This window comes from Hyaena hyaena, unplaced genomic scaffold, assembly GCF_003009895.1.
Source record: "Hyaena hyaena isolate Hyena2069 unplaced genomic scaffold, ASM300989v1 scaffold_163, whole genome shotgun sequence".
In the NCBI taxonomy this organism is placed as follows: Eukaryota; Metazoa; Chordata; class Mammalia; order Carnivora; family Hyaenidae; genus Hyaena; species Hyaena hyaena.
Genome location: NW_024080794.1, coordinates 2,129,277 through 2,147,778, shown reverse-complemented (window position 1 = coordinate 2,147,778; position 18,502 = coordinate 2,129,277). Strand labels below are relative to the sequence as shown.

At 41.7% G+C, this 18,502-nt stretch overlaps 1 protein-coding gene across 5 annotated transcripts in view; it reads left to right on the top strand.

Annotated features, from left to right (window-relative positions):
- Window positions 1–18,502, top strand: part of FRY (FRY microtubule binding protein) — a 258,661-nt gene that overhangs the window by 225,983 nt on the left and 14,176 nt on the right. For all 5 annotated transcript variants that reach the window (XM_039239842.1, XM_039239840.1, XM_039239841.1 and 2 more), the window contains 5 exons: window positions 803–969; window positions 2,424–2,613; window positions 7,539–7,688; window positions 8,821–8,919; window positions 10,974–11,057. In XM_039239842.1, the coding sequence (XP_039095773.1) occupies window positions 803–969; window positions 2,424–2,613; window positions 7,539–7,688; window positions 8,821–8,919; window positions 10,974–11,057 (690 nt within the window). The remainder of the gene's footprint in view (window positions 1–802; window positions 970–2,423; window positions 2,614–7,538; window positions 7,689–8,820; window positions 8,920–10,973; window positions 11,058–18,502) is intronic.

The following is an 18,502-nucleotide window of genomic DNA, read 5'->3' as shown; positions in this document are numbered from 1 at the left end:
GTTTCCCAGCTGACTCCCCCTGGCCCACGTTCAAACCCAGCCTCCTTTTCCATTCTACTTGCTGTGTCTCTCTCCTGCCCCTCACTGATCCCAGTTCTGCCTGACCTAGAGCCCTTTCATTTTGCTGCTCACTCTATAGCAGGGCGAGAGGAGCGACTCCCATCCATTAGCTTCAGGGGTTATTCCCAAGAGCAAAGAATGTGTGTGAATGGGTCTTAGAGATTTCCAGTATGGAAAGACCTATCGACGGGGCGGGATCAGTGAACAACTCTGGCTCACTCGTGTACTCTGCAGGTATTTATTGGGCATTTACTATACCAGTCACTGATGATTCTAAATTCCAGTTTCCAGAGGTAAAGGAATTCTCTACCAGAGAGTTCCCTCCAGAAAGGCTTGCTTTAGAAGGTGAGGGTTGTACAGTGAAAAGAGTGAATCCAAATGCTCTGATCATCTCTGGTGTCAGGCAAGTCTGTTTCCCACACATGAGCTGTCTATAAAATATGAGGGGTCTCTGTGTTTAGCATTTATACCCCCATAATCATGGGTCGAGTATGGCAGTCTACTGAGAACCTCCTTGCAAACTATTGCAGACAAGAATGAAAAGAAAGTAAAGAATTAAAAGTACCCCAGAGAATGCCCGAGTCTAGTTCTAGAAACTCACTGAATTGTAGCTGGGAAATAAGGGCCCCCAATTTCTATCACTCTCAGGATTTGTCTCTTTTATTTTTCCTTTAGTTGAACAGATTTTCCCAAATATATTCTCACATGGTGGGGGGATTCCTTCCTCGTTTTCTTCTTCCAGGCTGAAGCCGTCCCGGAGGAGGAGGACGCCGCCGTGCACGAGGACGATCTTTCCAGTTCTGTCAACGAACTCCCAGCAACTTTCGAATGCAGTGGGAGCTTTAGCCTGGACATGACCGAGACGGAAGAAAAAGGCAACCGAGCACTGGACCAGTTTACTCTCGCAAGGTAAAGCAATGAGTGGTGATGGTGTACCTGGCTCATCATCTTGTAGTCACTGTATCTCAAGTGAGGTCACATGGACAGTTGCTGGGACTTATGAATGAGGAGTCCAAGTTGACTTCTGACTCGGAGGACTCTCTGCTGGTCAGAGTGTGCAACCTAGTGTGGAACTAAAAAGGATACTCGTAAAGCCATTGAGTAACACAGAGTCACATAAAGCCATAGAGTAACGCAAAAGCCAAAGAGGGGTCTGGGGACATTGTCCAAGCTTTGCACGCTTTGAAGATAAGCAAGACTGGCAAGTCCTTGGAAATAAGGAGTTCTTTCCATTTCGAGTTAAAAGACGAGAACAAGAGGCTCTTGTTAAATACCTACTCTTTTTAAGTGGGCGGCTTTCAGCCTAGTCACTGATTGTTTCTGAGACTGGTGAGCTATAGTCAGAGAACATGAATGGACAAAAATAAAGAGGAATAGATTTTAAAAAAACCCACCAGTGCAGGGTCTAGAATAAATCACAAGTGATATAGGCTACAGATTTGCTTCTGGAAAAGAAAGTCAGAATCCTAAAATCTCTCTTCTGAATGCGGAGACAAGAACAAAATAGGTTTTGATACGGCTAACAAAGACCTTCTGTTATGGTGAGCTGTATCTGGCCTTCGAAGGACAAGCTGACGGTAATAATACCTAAGGAAGAATCTGACCTTTCACTTGTGTTTATTATCTTGCCTTTCCTCATTCCCCCTTGGTCTCTCTCACCCAGCGTTTCTCTTCCTGAATTCTCCCTTTCTCCCTCGTCCCTCTCCCCCTGGGCATTCATGCATGTGTGGCCATTGATACTTTCCCCCTCAAAGGAAAAGTTAAAAGATTCAAAATTTTTGTAGTAATGATTTATAATGGAAAGTGAAACGGAGAGAAAGTTCCAAAGCATGTAGTGTCTGTGTGTCTGGGGAATGGCCACTGGGAAAGGCAGTTGCTGGAGTCTCCAAGAGACCTGACTCTCTAGAAAGGAGGTTAAGGGGAGCCCAGGTGGCTCAGTCGGTTAAACCTCCGGCTTAGGTCATGATCTCCTGTTTTGTGAGATGGAGTCCTGCATGAGGCTCTGCGCTGAGAGCATGGAGCCTGCTTGGGATTCTCTCTCTCTCTCTCTCTCTGCCCCTCAACCCTCATGCACACTTGCACTCTTGCTCACTCTCTCTCTCTCTCAAAATAAATAAACTTATAGAAAACTTAGATAAAAAAAAAAAAGAAGAAGGAGGTCAGAAAGGGAGAGATCACAGAACTTCTAGAGGTGAAAATCCTCTTTCCAGGAATCAGAAGAGAATATCTGTGAAGGAGAGCCAGTCCCCAAAGCAACCTCAAAGGGAGGAGGGGACAGGACGGCTGACGGGGTTAGAATTTATGCAGCCTGGTAAAGGATGAGGACGGTCACTTCTTGACATGGTTGTTCTCGTCTTTCACAGCTTTGGAGAAGGTGACAGGGGGGTCTCCCCTCCTCCCTCGCCCTTCTTCTCGGCCATCCTTGCTGCATTTCAGCCCGCGGCCTGTGATGATGCAGAAGAAGCCTGGCGCAGCCACATCAACCAGCTCATGTGTGACTCAGACGGCTCCTGTGCGGTGTATACGTTTCATGTGTTCTCCTCCCTGTTTAAGGTACGGTGCTCACTCGCAGTTCAGAGGGCTTGGTCTCGTGGGGGAGCCCGCTGGCTTCCGATTTCAGGAGGGGTGCTTGTTGCATTCTGGGTTTGTCTTATTTCCTCCTCCAGACTCCCCTCAATCGCCTCTGACTTCAGCCTTTCTTCTGTGTAACCGCAATCTGCTCAGCCTTCTTAAACTGGAATTGCAAAGGCCTTGCCCCCAAATGAATGAGTCTACACACTGTCCTGTTTGCTTTTGCCATTCTGCCTGTGTCGATGCCATCAATCCCAGGCAAGCATGACATGATGTCAGAACCATGGAGCGGTATCTTCTGCCGAACCTCTCCTGCATTCCTTAGGCCCCTCCTGTATCTCTTTTTTCTTTATTATTCATGTTTACCCTTGTGTTTAATCTCTTTTCCTGGCCTGAATTCCTTAAACATGTCAGCCGTAGCTATGAACACTTGCTTCTCCTCACAGATGCTTCTAGACACATGAACAGTCATACTTTGCTTCTCCTGAGTGAACGACAGCCTGGCTAGTCCATATTGTGTCTTTGGGCAGATTGGAAACAGACATCCCTTCCTCCAGAGCATTGCAGTGCCTGGTGTGGCCAGCAGAGGGCAGGCTGGATCTCAATCCCTCTGCCAGGCACCTGTGGTATTTTGCACACAACTCAACGTAGCAGTCTGTTTGTGGACGCTTTCCGATTTCACTTATTATCCCCAGACACTCTTACAACAACTACTGAGACAAAGAGATGGAGGGGACTTGACTTTTGATGGGGTGCCCGAAGGTTTATTTTTATGCTCACCTGTCTGTTGGTGTGCAAATACGTCAGTTCCTCTGTGCATCTTGCTCTGAACTTTACTCTCTAAATTTCATCAAATGATTGGTGGTGGGTGGAGGGAGGCAGCAAAAGAAGAGAAACCCACTTGTTATGAAGAAACCCTGAAAGTCTTCAGTCATTACTGGAATTAACTAGCCCTGTGTGCTGTATTCGAAGCAGAGCTTGTCTGGGAAAGTGGCATGGCTGGAAATAATGCTCGGCTATGAAGATGAGGCTATAGGTGAAGACTGACTGACATGGCAACATGGTTACCATAGAGTTTAGGAGAAAACTAGTTTTAAAAAACCCAGCATGTACAGTACTATTTTTTTAAAGAGTCTAGAAAACAGTGAAGATTATACACTAGTTAACTCAGGGTGATGAGATTATGGGTGTGTTTTTCTCTGCTGCTTTTTACTTTGTTTAGAGCTTCTATTTTCCTCTAATGAAAATGCCTTTCTTTCAGCATTTTTTTCTAAACTTGTATTTGATCACTTACAAAACAGAACTGCCACTAAGAATCCAGGGGAAACAGGAAAAGGGACTTATGTAGTTCCAGCCTTCAATAGACATGAGTGGTGGGTGAATGAATGAGCAGACAAGGAAGAACCCTCTTACACTGTTTTGTAGGTAGAGTTCTAGGGAGTATATACCAAGAGGGACAGTTACTTGGTTGGACTGAGGGATGGGCCCACTGATCACCTTCAGGAAAAGCCATCACAGAAGGGAAAGGCAGGAAAATAAGGAATTCCGTTAAAAGTGCAAAATGAACCACATCTTCTTTATCCATGTGGTTTATATACACAGTGGAATACTACTTGGCAATTAGAAAGAATGAAATCAGACCATTTGCAGCAACGTGGATGGAACTGGAAGGTATTATGCTGAGTGAAATAAGTCCATCAGAGAAAGACAGATATCATATGTTTTCACTCATATGTGGATCTTGAGAAACTTAACAGAAGACCATGGGGGAATGGAAGGGGAAAAAATAGTTACAAACAGAAAGAGAGGGAGACAAACTATAAGAGACTCTTAAATACAGAGAACAAACTGAGGGCTGATGGAGGGGAGGTATTGGGCAGGGCAGAGGGGAAAATGAGTGATGGGTATTGAGGAGAGCACTTGTTGAGGTGAGAGCTGGGTGTTGTACATAAGTGGTGAACCACAGGAATCCACCCCAAATACCAAGAGTACACTTTATACTCTATGTTAGCCAATTTGGCATTATATTAAAAAATAATAAATAAAATTAATTTAAAAATAAATTTTTAAAAAGTGCAGAATGAAGAAAAAAACTAGGACCACCTTCCTTAAAGAATTTCAAATTCAAGAAGCCACTATTTAGTTACTATAAAAAGTAAAGTCTGTTTTTGAGCCCGATGACCCTTCTTATGACCTATTTTTGGAGAATTGTATTCTGCTAGTACTAATAGCTATACTTGCTCGCTTTGTTATTATGCTGCTCTCTCCCAAGTCTTCAGTTTCATTTTAGTGCTATCTTTTAGAAAGTCGACTGGGCAAAACGAGGGCTGTGTCTGGGATTAACTGGGAGCTGGAGGGGTGGCTCGGTTAAGACAGAAGACAACTGGCTGCTGAGAGATAAGAATTCCAGAAGCATTCTAACACTGCGCTGACTAAAATTTTAACACGAACTATGAGAAAGTTACCATTTGTTGTTGTTAAGGATTTAGGAGCAAAGTAGTTTATTTGTAATATTGTTCTAAAGCCTATTTTAAAATAATGGTTAATGGTTAATAATTTACGTTTGGCTGCTGTAGTAATTTTTTCTCATTACAGTCACTAGTTATTTGTGCTCCATTCCCTAGTCACGAGCAATACTTTTCCCTCTGCCCAGCATAGCCATTTCCTCTTGGCCCTCTACTGTACTCCCAGTTACATGCAGACCCCTGACTGGAGCTCACTTCTGCAAATGAAACCTTCCCTTCCTTCTTTCTCCCTCCCCGTCACCTGGGATCCCAAGCACATTGTGGTTACTTCCGTCATGCTTGTCACATTCTATCAGAATCCCTTGTCTGTCTGCCCCGGAGTGGGCAAGCAATGGTGCCTGATTTTGATTTCCCAGCAGCTGGCACCATTGCTACCACACAATAGGTGCTCAGTAAATGTAAGAAGCATGAATAGGAATCTTTTTTTAGTGGAAATCTTAGACAGTTTCTGACTTGATGCCGGTAGGCCAGCAGGCTATAGCATGAGCTGAGAGGTGGGGCTGGGCCCTTGGTGGGGCACCTTGGGATTTGGACTTTATTTTTCCATGCATGCATGAGATCAATCCCTATGGAGCATATCTGCAATAATAATAATACAAATGTGTACCTCCTATTTCAGTTTTTGGTATTACACTTTGTCTTAAGAACTTTCTTAACTGTCATCAAATGCTATGTGATTGAGAGCGATACTAGTAACAAAATAGGTATTAATAAAACATGCTGGAAATGAAATACATTTTGGACATCCAGCCTGCTAAGCTGTTGGCCGATCCTCACCGTGTCTGTTTACTCATTTCCAACATTTTTCTGTGAGTCTGAAGGCCACATTTCCCTATATTTAGTTGGATTTGGGAGGGGGTAGAGAGGAGGTACCGTTGCTAAAATAATTTGGTTTAAAAACAAGGAATTGATTTCTAATGGTCCAGTGTGGACATCTTCCCAAGTGTCTCAGTCACTATCCATCCTTTCTGCCGCTCCTGTGTTAGAATATTATCATTATCACACAGTGTCACCAAATTATACAATGTGTTTATATGGAAGTCAGGTGAGGACAAGACTGAGAGTCTATCCCATAAATATCACCTGCCTTTATAAGAAGCTCTAAAGCTCCCTAACAGATAGCTTCCCAGACCTCACCTTATCCTTAGGTAAAGTGGAACGAACCCCAAACCCTTTGGGGACCTGGATCCTACTCCCAGTTCAAATCCAGCTGCCATGTGTGATGCTAGACATGGCACTTCTTTGTTTCTGCTCTAATGTTCAGCCGCGTTTTTTTATTTTTTCTAATGGCATATAAAAGTAAGTTAACACCATAAAGACATATGTATGCCACACATACACCAAGATTCTCATATATGTTAACTAAAAAATAATTAATATGCAGCATGATTGGCACTTTTCTAATATAAATTATAAAGAACCAACCTGCCGTTGTTTGGGGGACATGCTACTTTCCTCACAACAGGGCAGCGAGGATTTCTCCCAGATTAGGTTCCACAACTCAAAAAACATGACATCTCTTTGAGTTTGAAAGCCGATACCTAGGACTGGAATTATTGTTTGGTTCAGCATTGTGTTCTTTTTGTTAAAAAAGAACTGTGTGTTGGAAGTTTAGGGGCTAAGAAATGTTCCCATTTTGGCACTGACACAGGCACAGTGAATCAGATTCATCCTAATTCTGGCTTTGCCCTCAGACAGTACAGGAGGACCTAGCTATTAGGAAGCATCCTCGATTTGTGGAAGGAAGGTGAGCTCTGGGGTCAGGCTCACCCTTCCTCTGTCACTTCCTAGTTGCATGACTGTAGGCAAGTCATCTTAACCTGGACTTCTTACCTGGTTGCGAGGATTAATGAGGCAACGTATGCAATGGTTAGAGACACCGGACCAGATGCGCTCTCAGAGGGAGATATTATTCCAGACCCATGTAGTATTTACTTCCATTCTCCAGAGGCTCAAATGGCACTGTTTTGGTGCTCTTTTCTCGGGAAGCTGTGGTCTTGGGGAACAGAAAAGGGTTACATCTCATGACCTGTTCTGTCTCATGCACATTGACGTAACCTCAGTAACTTCTCACTGATCTGACAGACAAGCGAGGTGGACTCAAGCTGCTCACCAGCACTGCCCATCAGCAAAAAGAAAAACACAATTTATTTAAAAGATTATATAAGCATCCACAGTCTGAGAAACACTTTAAGAAGAAACTTTGCCCACACTGGGTGATTATTTACTTGACTTTAGACCAACATTCACTGTACTCCCCATCTCCACCTCCACCTGAGGACCTACACTCATTTGATATTTTTATAAAGATCTAAAAATGGTTTTTTTCTAGTATATGAGTTAAAACTCAACCTTACAAATGGTCATTATTTTGCCTTTCAGAATATTCAGAAAAGGTTCTGCTTCCTAACCTGTGATGCCGCCAGTTACCTAGGAGACAATCTCCGGGGAATCGGGTCCAAGTTTGTCAGCTCTTCTCAGATCCTCACATCCTGCTCCGAATGCCCTACTCTCTTTGTAGACGCGGAGACTGTGAGTGCCCCGGCCCTGCTCTGGGGGCAGATGGCCGGCCCAGCTAAGGGCATGAAACATACAGGAAGCACGTTTGTCTTGTGGTTTGTTTGAAAGATACTGTCAGTGTTTGCGAGCAGCACCATGTAGTGTCATGACCCCCAAAGGCCTGAGTCTGCATAGTAATGACTGTACATTGCCAGCCATGGCCAAGTCATTTCAGAGACTCAGGAGAAAAATCCACCTTGGTGCTTCCTCCATGTCCTTGGCACCTCTCTCCACTCGGTCTGGATTTGCCAGCTGTTACAATGAGCTAACCCCCAGAGGTGACCTAGCCCATCCCCACAATGCCAGGTTGTCCAGCCAGATGGGTCCTCATTTTCCTTACTCCCAAGTCTCAAACAGAGATAGACTGTTCGCTGGAGGGATTCATCCAGCCCAAACTGCAAGTGATGAGTTTGAGTGTTCAGCAAAGCATCCTCTGACAGACTGCTAAATCATGACTTTATATATAACTCTAAGCCTGCATGACCAGTGAGTTCTCTGAGGGCAGGGGTGTGTATTACCTTTCGCTACATCCCCCATGCATATCACACAAATGTCTCATCTGCTGAGTGATGTACTAATAAGGTTTAGAACCAATGAGGATGTGCTTTGATTTCAGAAGTCTCTGAGGAATTAATCTTTCTAAGAACTTGGTGGTTGGCTATCTTGCAGCAAAGAATACAGTAAAAGAAATCATTCTATCTTAAATGATTTGAATCAAAGATTAAGTATAAATTGTTCAAAAGTCTATTTGGAGGTCTGTCTTCACACTACGTGGAATATTACTGGATGAAGATATTAGAGTTCGTTCATCAAAGGGGTATATTTTAATGTGGGCTCCTATGGGATACTTGTTAAGATTTGAGTATACTGATAGGAAGAAACTTGGATATTTTTGTAGGAGATTTGGATTAGTGAGCTAGTATTCAGTTACAATTGCATCTGATAGTGGAGCAAAATTACACATTGCACACCTTACTAAAAATGGACCCACTGGGTCCTACTTTACATTATTTCTATATATATTTCTCTTTTGTATTTGTGTAGCCATGCCTGTGTCTAGTTATCTCTCTAGTTGTTTTAATACAAATTATTTTCCTGTCTTTAGCTCCTTTCTTGTGGACTTCTGGACAAGCTCAAGTTCAGTGTTTTAGAACTGCAAGAATATTTGGATACCTACAACAACAGGAAAGAGGCCACTCTCTCAGTAAGCTTTTGTTTCTGTGCATCTGCTCTCAGTTAAAAATCTAATGGGGGCGCCTGGCTGGCTCAGTCAGTTAAGCGTCCGACTTCGGCTCAGGTCATGATCTCATGGTTTGTGGGTTCGAGCCCCGCATCAGGCTCTGTGCTGACAGCTCAGAGTGTGGAGCCTGCTTCGGATTCTGCGTCTCCCTCTCTGCCCGTCCCTGCTCATGCTCTCTCACTTTCATCTCAAAAATAAACATAAAAAAATTTTTTTTAAAAAATCAAATGAACCCACTTATGAGCTCTGGAGAGGTGCTGTGATTAAGATAGGATCTTTGGGGGAAGAAAACTTCATCTATTCCTCTGTTAAGAAGACTACAATTCCAATTTAATACTGGTAGAACTGTAAACAGTATGGATTATACAAAAATGATACTGCAAAAGAGAAATTTTCAGCTTTCATTTTAGCCCCATAATTTCCCTACTTAGAAACTGGGAAACATGGGTATCTGCTTGACATGTCTCCCTGTCAATGTTATTAACTTTTCTTAGGGATGTGACATTGTTAATTATGTCCTTCCGGTGTTTGCGCCTCCTGAAACTCTCTGGGATGGGTCTCCGCCCTCTCCTCCTAACCACCCCCTGGTAGCCTTCTCTCCCTGACCCATTGCTTCTCTTGATTTCAGCTCCAGCTCTTTACTCTTTTTCCTTCATAGAGCTAGACTGCAAAGTGTCAGAAACAGAAGTGATCCAGAAACCAGGCATGCAGACCCCCTGATTTCTGACAAGTAATTGTGTGTAATAATTGTGGGACACTTCTTATAATGAGTCAGGCACAATAGGAAAGTCATGGATTTTGAAATCAGATGGACGTGTGTTCAAATCACAGCTCAGCTACTTAAGGGTTAGGGACCTGGAATAAGTTACTTACCTCCTCATCTCAGATTCATCATCTATTATAAGACAGTGATAATCAATTGCAGAATTGTTGTAAGGGTATAACGATTATAATAATCATATCACCTATCATCTCCCGAGTCCCTTCTACGTGTCCAACTACCTGTTAAGAGTTAAATTTCTTAAATTAAATCATGTAATACAACTACTCTGGGAGTTGCTACTATTGTCCTCATTAGCTCGGAGGTATTGAAACCCAGGTCTAAGGGACTCAAAAGTCCATGCCCTCAAACACAACACAATATGTACTGCCTTTAAAATAGAAATAACATATGTAAACTGTAGCACAGTGCCTTATACATAGAAGACACTGATTACAAAGCTACTTGTGTTTTATTTGTTGCTCTTGTTATTGATCTTTTCACGACCTGTCCAAGGGCAAGAGTTCTGACATTCTACTATAACAGTTCCCATTGTCTTCTACTTCTATGGCTCCTTACCCATCATGCTTCCCATTCTCCATCATCAGTTAATACAAGTAATCCTTCCATCCTTCTTGGTGCACAAACCAGTCTTTTGATGTCAGACGCAAGTTTCAGTTCTTCAGTTCTTATTGTTTTGTGTCCAGAGGTTGCTTTTCACATCTGAATTAGTTACCATCCCAGATACTTAAGGCTGGTAGAATCTCTAAATAGCTGAGCTATTATTATTATAATATCCTTTCTTACACTGAAGTAGACCCGCACCCATAGAAACCACCCAACGTGACAGAGAGGTAGGTAGGCCGTGAGTCACGTTACATGGTCCAGTACCAGCCAACCTGTGAGGAAATATTGATTTGTATCTCCAAATATCAATCATATGAAATATTCCTAACCGTATATGATTTTTTAAAAATTATACATAAATTAGGAGTGGACTGATGAAACCATTCTCCAGGAATGATATATCACAATGTTGAAATTATAAATGAGCATCACTGAACCCAAATGAATATATATTTTAATCTCAAATAGTTCATCTTTAACCAGAAAAAAATACTTTCAAAAAGTTATTGTAGCAAAATTTTATTTTACTGTGATTAGAAGCTTAATCGATTTTCCCTGTCAGGATAGATGATAAAAATGTTTTCAGGACATCACTGATTTTACCTATGTCTGTATCTCTTTCTAACAACAGTGGCTTGCAAATTGTAAGGCAACATTTGCAGGAGGATCAAGAGATGGAGTAATTACCTGTCAACCAGGGGACTCGGAAGAAAAGGTAATAAAAACCTGTTAGAATTTATCTTTTCCATGCTCTGACACCATGTGTTGATTTTGATCCACCCAAGAAGCATAGAGCATGAGAAAGAAGCAGCACAATGGGGCCACCCCATTCACGAGAAGCCAGTAGAGTAAGACACAATGATGTTCAAGCCAAGCATGACTGTGTGTTGATGAGATTTCTGGGGGGAGTCTTCTTTTTGGAAAAGCAGAGGTATAAAAATGATTTTTGTGCTGGACATCATTTAACTATACTAATAATTTCCTAATAAATCTGTTTAGAACATAAAATGAAATTTCATTCGTTCTTCACTGAATCGGTTTCTTCAGTGAAGGAAGTCTTTGTTGACCTTTCAGCGATCACTCTAAAACAGATGTTTTTTCTCATTTAGAATTGCTTTAGGTAACACACCTCAGACCAGCTGGTTAGTAAATGTATGCTGTATTGTCAGGGAAATGGAGCAGATTATGAATGAATTAAAATAATTCATTCTGCAGTTATGCACTAAGTGCCTCCTGTGAGGTCCATATGGTGGACACGATAATGAACAACAGACAGGCCTGTGTCCTTGTGGAGCCTCTGATCTCGTCAGGGAGACAGACATGAATCAAAAACTCATCTAGGTGCAAATGGCAATAAGTGCTATTAAGGAAAGAACCGTAAGCTATGGAAGGGAATCTGATCAAATGAGGAGGGCAGTTCTGAGAAGATTTCTCCATGAAAGTGCCATCTAAGTGGAGATCACAAATACGAGCTACAGATAGCCAAGTGAAGGGGAATGAGTAGAGAGCCTGTGCAAAGGCCCTGAGGCAGGAAGGGACCTGGCCCTTTGTGAGAACCAAAGAGAGCCTGTCTGGCTGCAAGTGCAGAAAGAGACTTGGAGAAAAGTTTGAGAAGAGGCTGGAGAAGCTGGCACAAGCCAGACTATGCAGGACTTGGGTGTTTATCTTAACAGCAATGGTAGGCAATTGAAATGTGGTTCTGAGTAGATTCAGGCTCTCACACGCTACTGTGGAATCAGACTGAAGTGCTCAAGAGTGGATTAGGGAAGTCAAGTGAGGAGACTCCCTTACAGTCAGGCAGAGGTGCCACCCTGGAATGACATCATCACTACTGGAAAAGCATTTGCGATTGTGCACCCTTCAGAGGATGAGAAATCATCTTCCTGTGTTAGAAACAGTGCTTTACTCAAGTGTAAAAGCAAAAAAATTGAAGAGTAAAAATCTCCCACAGAGTGTCAGTGGATCAGTTTCAGTTTGGTAATTGTTTAACAAGTTTGCAGTGCTGTTATGAGAGCGCTTAGGCAAGCTCCCTGGTAAGCGTTAGTGAAGAGGTGAGAGATCAAACAAGCAAACTACAAGACTGACAAATATCTAGATAGGGTTTTGAAGTGTGGGTTGCATTTGCACATCACTCCCCTCCTTGAGGACACATTTATATTTCATATTGTGTCTTCCAGAAAATTTTCATATCCCTGGAGTCATTGGTCTTCCTTGGCATGGGAGGCGGGGCAGGCGGTGTCAGCCCCACTCTGTAGATGAGGAAACCAAGCTGGACTTGTCCAAGGCATCACAGTTGATAGGTGATGAGCATAAACATTGCCTGGCCACAACATCTGGAAACAGGCAAATGTATACAACAAATGGTTTACCTAATTACCTTTTTAAAATACGGGTTTGATGACACCACGAGATGTCTCCCCCGAGCAATGCACAATTGAATGTGCAGTTAAAACTATAACAAACTCTAGCCTTTTCCATCAGTGCCCATATGTGCAGCTGTGATGTGCTGCCTCAAAGGACTGTAACTCGGATTTTCACGGAATACCATGAGCATACCCCAGAAGCAGCTTTATGTTAAAATACATTACATATCTTGCCCTTGTTACAGATTTTTTTTAGCCATCCAGTAGCACCCATGCCTTCTGATTCTAGGCCCAATTCCCCCTCCGCTATACTCTGCTATTAAAATAAATTCTGGGGCGCCTGGGTGGCTCAGTTAATTAAGTGTCTGATGCTTGATTTGAGCGCAGGTTATGATTTCATGGTTTGTGAGATCAAGCCCTACACTAGGTTCTATGCTAACAGCATGGAGCCTGCTTGGGATTCTCTCTCTCTCTCTCTCTCTCTCTCTCTCTCTCTCTCTCTCTGCCCCTTCCACATTCATGTTCTCTTTTTCTCTCTCAAAATAATTAATTAATTAATTCAGTCCAGAGATAAGTTACCAGGTTACGACTTTTGGTTAGCAAAACCTAGTCTAGTTCAAGATACAGTTTGTATAGTAGAATATAAACACAGTTATCTAAACATTTACCCTCAACCATGTAATCCTGTTACATTGTCTATAATCAAATCTCAATCAGGAAAATGGATTAATACATTGCAGATTTTTTACAAGCAAGTGTCTAAAACAAAATTTATTATTTAATTATTTGTTCCTTTGCTTACAGCTTCCTGGTTAAGTCTACAAACTTAGGACTTCTGGTTAAATTATCCTATTTCCCAAACATTCCAGTTTTCAAACATGTGTTTCTGTTGAACTTGTAGTTTTTCTATTATTTTGTTCATTTGCTCCTTTCCCACACCCCATTTTTTCCTCCACATCTCTCAAAAGGAGATTTTTGTTGTTTTTGATTAATCTTCTTCTTGCCCATTTATTCTTTTCCATTTCCTCCTCATCCACCTCTTTCTGTGCTTCTATGTTGTAGTCCTTGTTTCTTCCCTTCTCTTTTCTTGTTTTTAGACTTCATTTCTTCATTCATTTATATGTGCCAGATCTGTTAGTATTATAATAAAGCTTGAGGATACAAAGATGGAAAGAAACTAATAGTTTTCAAGCACTGTAGATCTATAATCTCGTTTGATCTATTCCAACAGTCCTCTGAAGGATTTTTCCAATTTTGCAGACAAGAAAGTTGAAGCTGAGAGGCTACCTCTGCAGGCCAGATTAGTTTAAAGGTAAAAACATACACATAGAAAGAGGCTGGTGGACAATTTCCAGCATCTGTCTAAATGTCTGTATGGTTTTAGGCACCTGTGTATATAAAATGCCCAGAAAGGATGTGAGTGGGCTCATAGGAAAAGGTCAACAGAAGGCCAAATTCTGAGTCGGATGTTTCCGGCATTTTTGCAAAACCAGTTCGGCTCTCTTCCCATTGCTGGTATTAGCTCAGTGCATTAGAATTTCCCTGCACAACCTATAGACACACTGATGATAGGGAACTCAGACAATGAACAAATGTCCTGAAGAAGCTGCTTTTGGTCCTTTGTGACAATTCTGAGGATGAAGCTGGACTGGAAGACAAATTGTATACCATCTACCAGAGAGGCTGCGCTCTGAGTCAGTTGAGGCTGGGTAATTTATTTACATCCTCAGGATCCTTTGTCTAATTCTGTTTAGTAGACCCTGGATGTAGTTTGGCCCTGGGCCTGCAGCTCAAACCACATATTCTCTAATCCCACCCACCTGCCTGAACCACTGCTGACTGTGTGGTATGGCTAGGTGCAGTGGGGAGTGTCAAAATGAGGAAGACTGTGTTCCCATTGCAGATAACATTCATACAGGGCTGAAAATGGGCTCTAAGGGCAAACTGGGGGAAAAGTCTTTACACGCTACTAAAGGTGGGCCTTGAGGATAGATGATGGTGTCACTCCATTGAAATAATGATCTCATGTCCAGAGTTGCTAAGTTCAGTTACCATTTGGCTTCCATCCCAAAGCAAAACCCAACAAATGTTTGACCTCAGAACCCAGCTTTATCTAATCTCAAGTGATTAGAGGTTAGATAATCCTCTAACTCTCCAACTCTTTTGTTTAGTCAGATTCCCTGTCTTCTGGAACAGTTTGATGTTGCCAGTTATCCTGAGCACCATTTGCACGGAGACAAGTGAAATGGGGATGGGAAGAGATGATTCACAGAATCTATGTCTGAATATAAATAGGGAAGTAAACACGCCAATGAGTAAACAACATGAGTGTTTGTTTCAATGAGGTCTGTACTTTATGAAAGGATTAGTACTTGCCTTACCAAACTTAAACGTATTTTGTGAGCTCTTAGAGATGTCAGTCTGCTAGAGATGGAGACAGTGTCCACATGGGCATATAAAGTCTTCCCACCGCAAGTCCTACCCAAGTCTGGTCTGGTCTTTGCACAAGCTGATTTCTGGTCATTCCTAACAGGTGACATGAGTGAGAAATCACTACAGAATGGTTTATAGAAGAGAATACAACTCCTTCCTGGATACTGAATATTTATTTTCCAGTTTCTTTTTTATTCCCAGCATGAAATTCCAGACAGCAAAATAATGTAGAAAGTTTACACTGGTGGCCTATACACTGTAACCCAGTTCACGGACGTGTTTTATTAAGCTTGTACAATATTTTCTTAATTGACCTCACATTAAAAAACTAAAATTGTTCACACATGCACATACACTTACAACAGAATGCATCTCTAAAAAGGGGGAACCAGAAACACTAGGCCTGCCTTCTGACATGGCGGCAGTGAGCTTGGGCTCAACACCAGCCCCTCTGGTCTGCTGTCCTCCATTCCTGCTCCACATTGACTTCCTAACACTGAAGCCAGGAGCCAGGTGCCAATCATTATGATGATCATCACTGCTGTTTTGTTTTGTTTTTGTAAGAGAAATGTGTCTTTGTACTTAAGGCCCCTAAATGGGGAAGTGAAAGGTAGATAAATAGGGCTGTGTGTTTCAAGAAAAATGGGCTACCCATCAGCCCCCACTTGAGAGTGTAACTTTTTGCCTGTGTGAGAAGCATTTCTACATGCACAAGATTCAAGTGCATGTCTGCTGAAGCGCTCACTGGGGCATATGTTAGAGGTACTGTACGTGCTCTCAGTGCATGTACAAAACAAAAACGTTTCTTAAAAAAAAGTTTGTAATGCTTGGGGACATATTTTGAGAGGAGGCTTATTTTAAAAGGCACAATTAGTAAATGATGTAGGCTTCTAGATGATTATAATGGCGATTCTCCGAGAATAACGCACAGCATTCACTGAATAGAACATAAGACAAGGAGTATGATCTGCATGTGTCTCATGTGAGCAGTTTCACTCATTTGCAGACACTGCTTTACCAGTGTTTTCTCAGCGTGAGCAAAAGGAGGGACACGTCTCTTCATGACCCAAAACAGCACTTCTAATTAAGAATTTTGGTTTCCACCGACCTCTCCATTTCCTGTGGAAGACATCTGGCATGGCTACTATAGGCAGTTGAGTTAACACCAATGGGGGTCAAGGAAGAGACCCTCAGCTCCAGGGGCTCCTGGAGGCAGCTTGGGTCTTAGCCCTACAACTAATGAAGGCCGATCACATCCCAAGTACTACAAAGCTGGAGATATTTCCATTTCACTTGTTACAAGTGAGTTTAGTTGGCACACTCCTAATTTGACAGGTATTTCTTAGCACTGCTTGAACATCTGACTCTTTGGACACTAGTACAATAATTTACAATTAGCCCTACTGCATTTCATTTTATATTCAAATCATCACTCCAGTTACTAGCATCTTTATGGGCAGTAACTCTCTCATTTACATACTACTTGTCCCTGCATAATCTATGAGTGAGTTGGCCTGCAACCAAATTGAACAGGACAGGTGACAGTTTCTGCAGTCAATCTATTAAACATCATCCTTTAGATGGAGTCAATTGCTCTTCTTTAAGGAATCCTCTTTCCTTTGTTGACTGAAAGGAAAAGTCTGCTGAACTTCAAGTTTTCTCAGAAAGAGTAAATACCAGGGATGCTTGTGTGGCTCAGTCAGTTAGACATCTGACTCTGGATTTAGGCTCAGATCATGATCTCACGGTTAGTGAGATTGAGCCCCGCTTCAGGCTCTGTGCTGACAGCGTGGAGCCTGCTTGGGATTCTCTCTCTCCCTCTCTTCCCCTACCTCACTCATGGGCGCTCTCTAAAAATAAAAATAAATAAATAAATAAATAAATAAATAAATAAATAAATAAAACTTGAAAAATCTTTTTAAAATAGTAAATACCTCAGGCTGTGTAATCTGTATCATAGGCTTAAAGGTGTTTGTCTTTCAAAACGTTAAAAGACATTTATGACCAAGGTCCAAAAAACTCTTCAACATAATACAATAGTCATCAGTATGCCATATCCAAGTGGTATTAGCAGCAGGTGAGTACATGTTGTTTATACCTACCTGGGAGATTAGATGCATCTATGTATTCCTGAGTTAAGAAAGCTGCAACATTAGGCTAGATTGTCTAAACTTTATCCCGTTTAATTTAAACCAGTGGCTTTCAGAGATTAACTATCATGAAAATAATAGCTATTACGTTACACTGTAGCTCATCTTCTGTCATGGTGAAAATTTCTTGGGTGTTTACCTGACTGGCTACATTATAAGCATAGAACTCATTTCAGAGCAGAATACAGAGAAACAAGAATGGCTATGCTACTGTAAATGAACAAAAAAATCAGATTATTCTGGGTTTTTAAGCTACACTGCCTATAATCAGTTCTTAACATCTTGGTTTCTTGACTTTTTTTCCCTCATTTTGAGAAAACAAACCTCTAAATCCAATTTATAAATCAAGTTATATTAGGAGTGCAGGAGTGGGGCTTGAAGAAAATCCTTCTGACCAAACAAAACGGTGACATTCCCATAACATTTTCAAACGGAATCTTAAGTTACCAAAACATAAACATGTTAATAAAGACTGATGAGGGGATTATTTTTAAAACCTGAATATAGGAAAACATTAGCACAGGAGAGATAAAAGGTTTTAACATTTTCCATAAAATCACCCCTGTAAAAAGGCATTTTTCACTATCTTTTCGAGAGCTCTGACTGCCTATGAGGCCCCAACCTGTGGCCTAGGAAACAATTCTGAGATAATAAATATCAAGGCGGCTTGCACCAACCTACCTAAAAAGGAGAATTTAAGACAGACACTGAGAACTGGTGTGTGTCAAGTTGGCCATCCCCCAAGAAATACAATTTTGTGCCCTGAGAGCTGAGTGGGAGGAACTGATTGACAATGAAATTCCTCAGCACCAAGCTGGAGTCAAAAAGTCTCATTTGCCTTTATTGAATGGAGGACATTCTGCTTTAACTGATTTGATGACCTTCTTGGATTACAACCTTGTTTTGGAAAGCGGTAAAAAGATAGCACTTATTTTCAGTACTTAAGGTTTGGTTATAGAAACAACTAGTCATAAAGTTTCCTTGAAAACAGTAAATACCTCAGGCTGTGTAATCTATATCACAGGCTTCAACATATTTATCTTCCAAAGCTTTGAAAGATATTCATGGCCAAGGTCCAAAAAACTACTCAATAAACACAACAGTCATCAGTGTACCCAACTCACACAACATTAGTAACAGGTGAGGCAAGAAGAGACCATCAGAGACCAGAGGGTAGAGTTGGGGGTGGTTGGTAATGGTGAGGCTTTATGTTT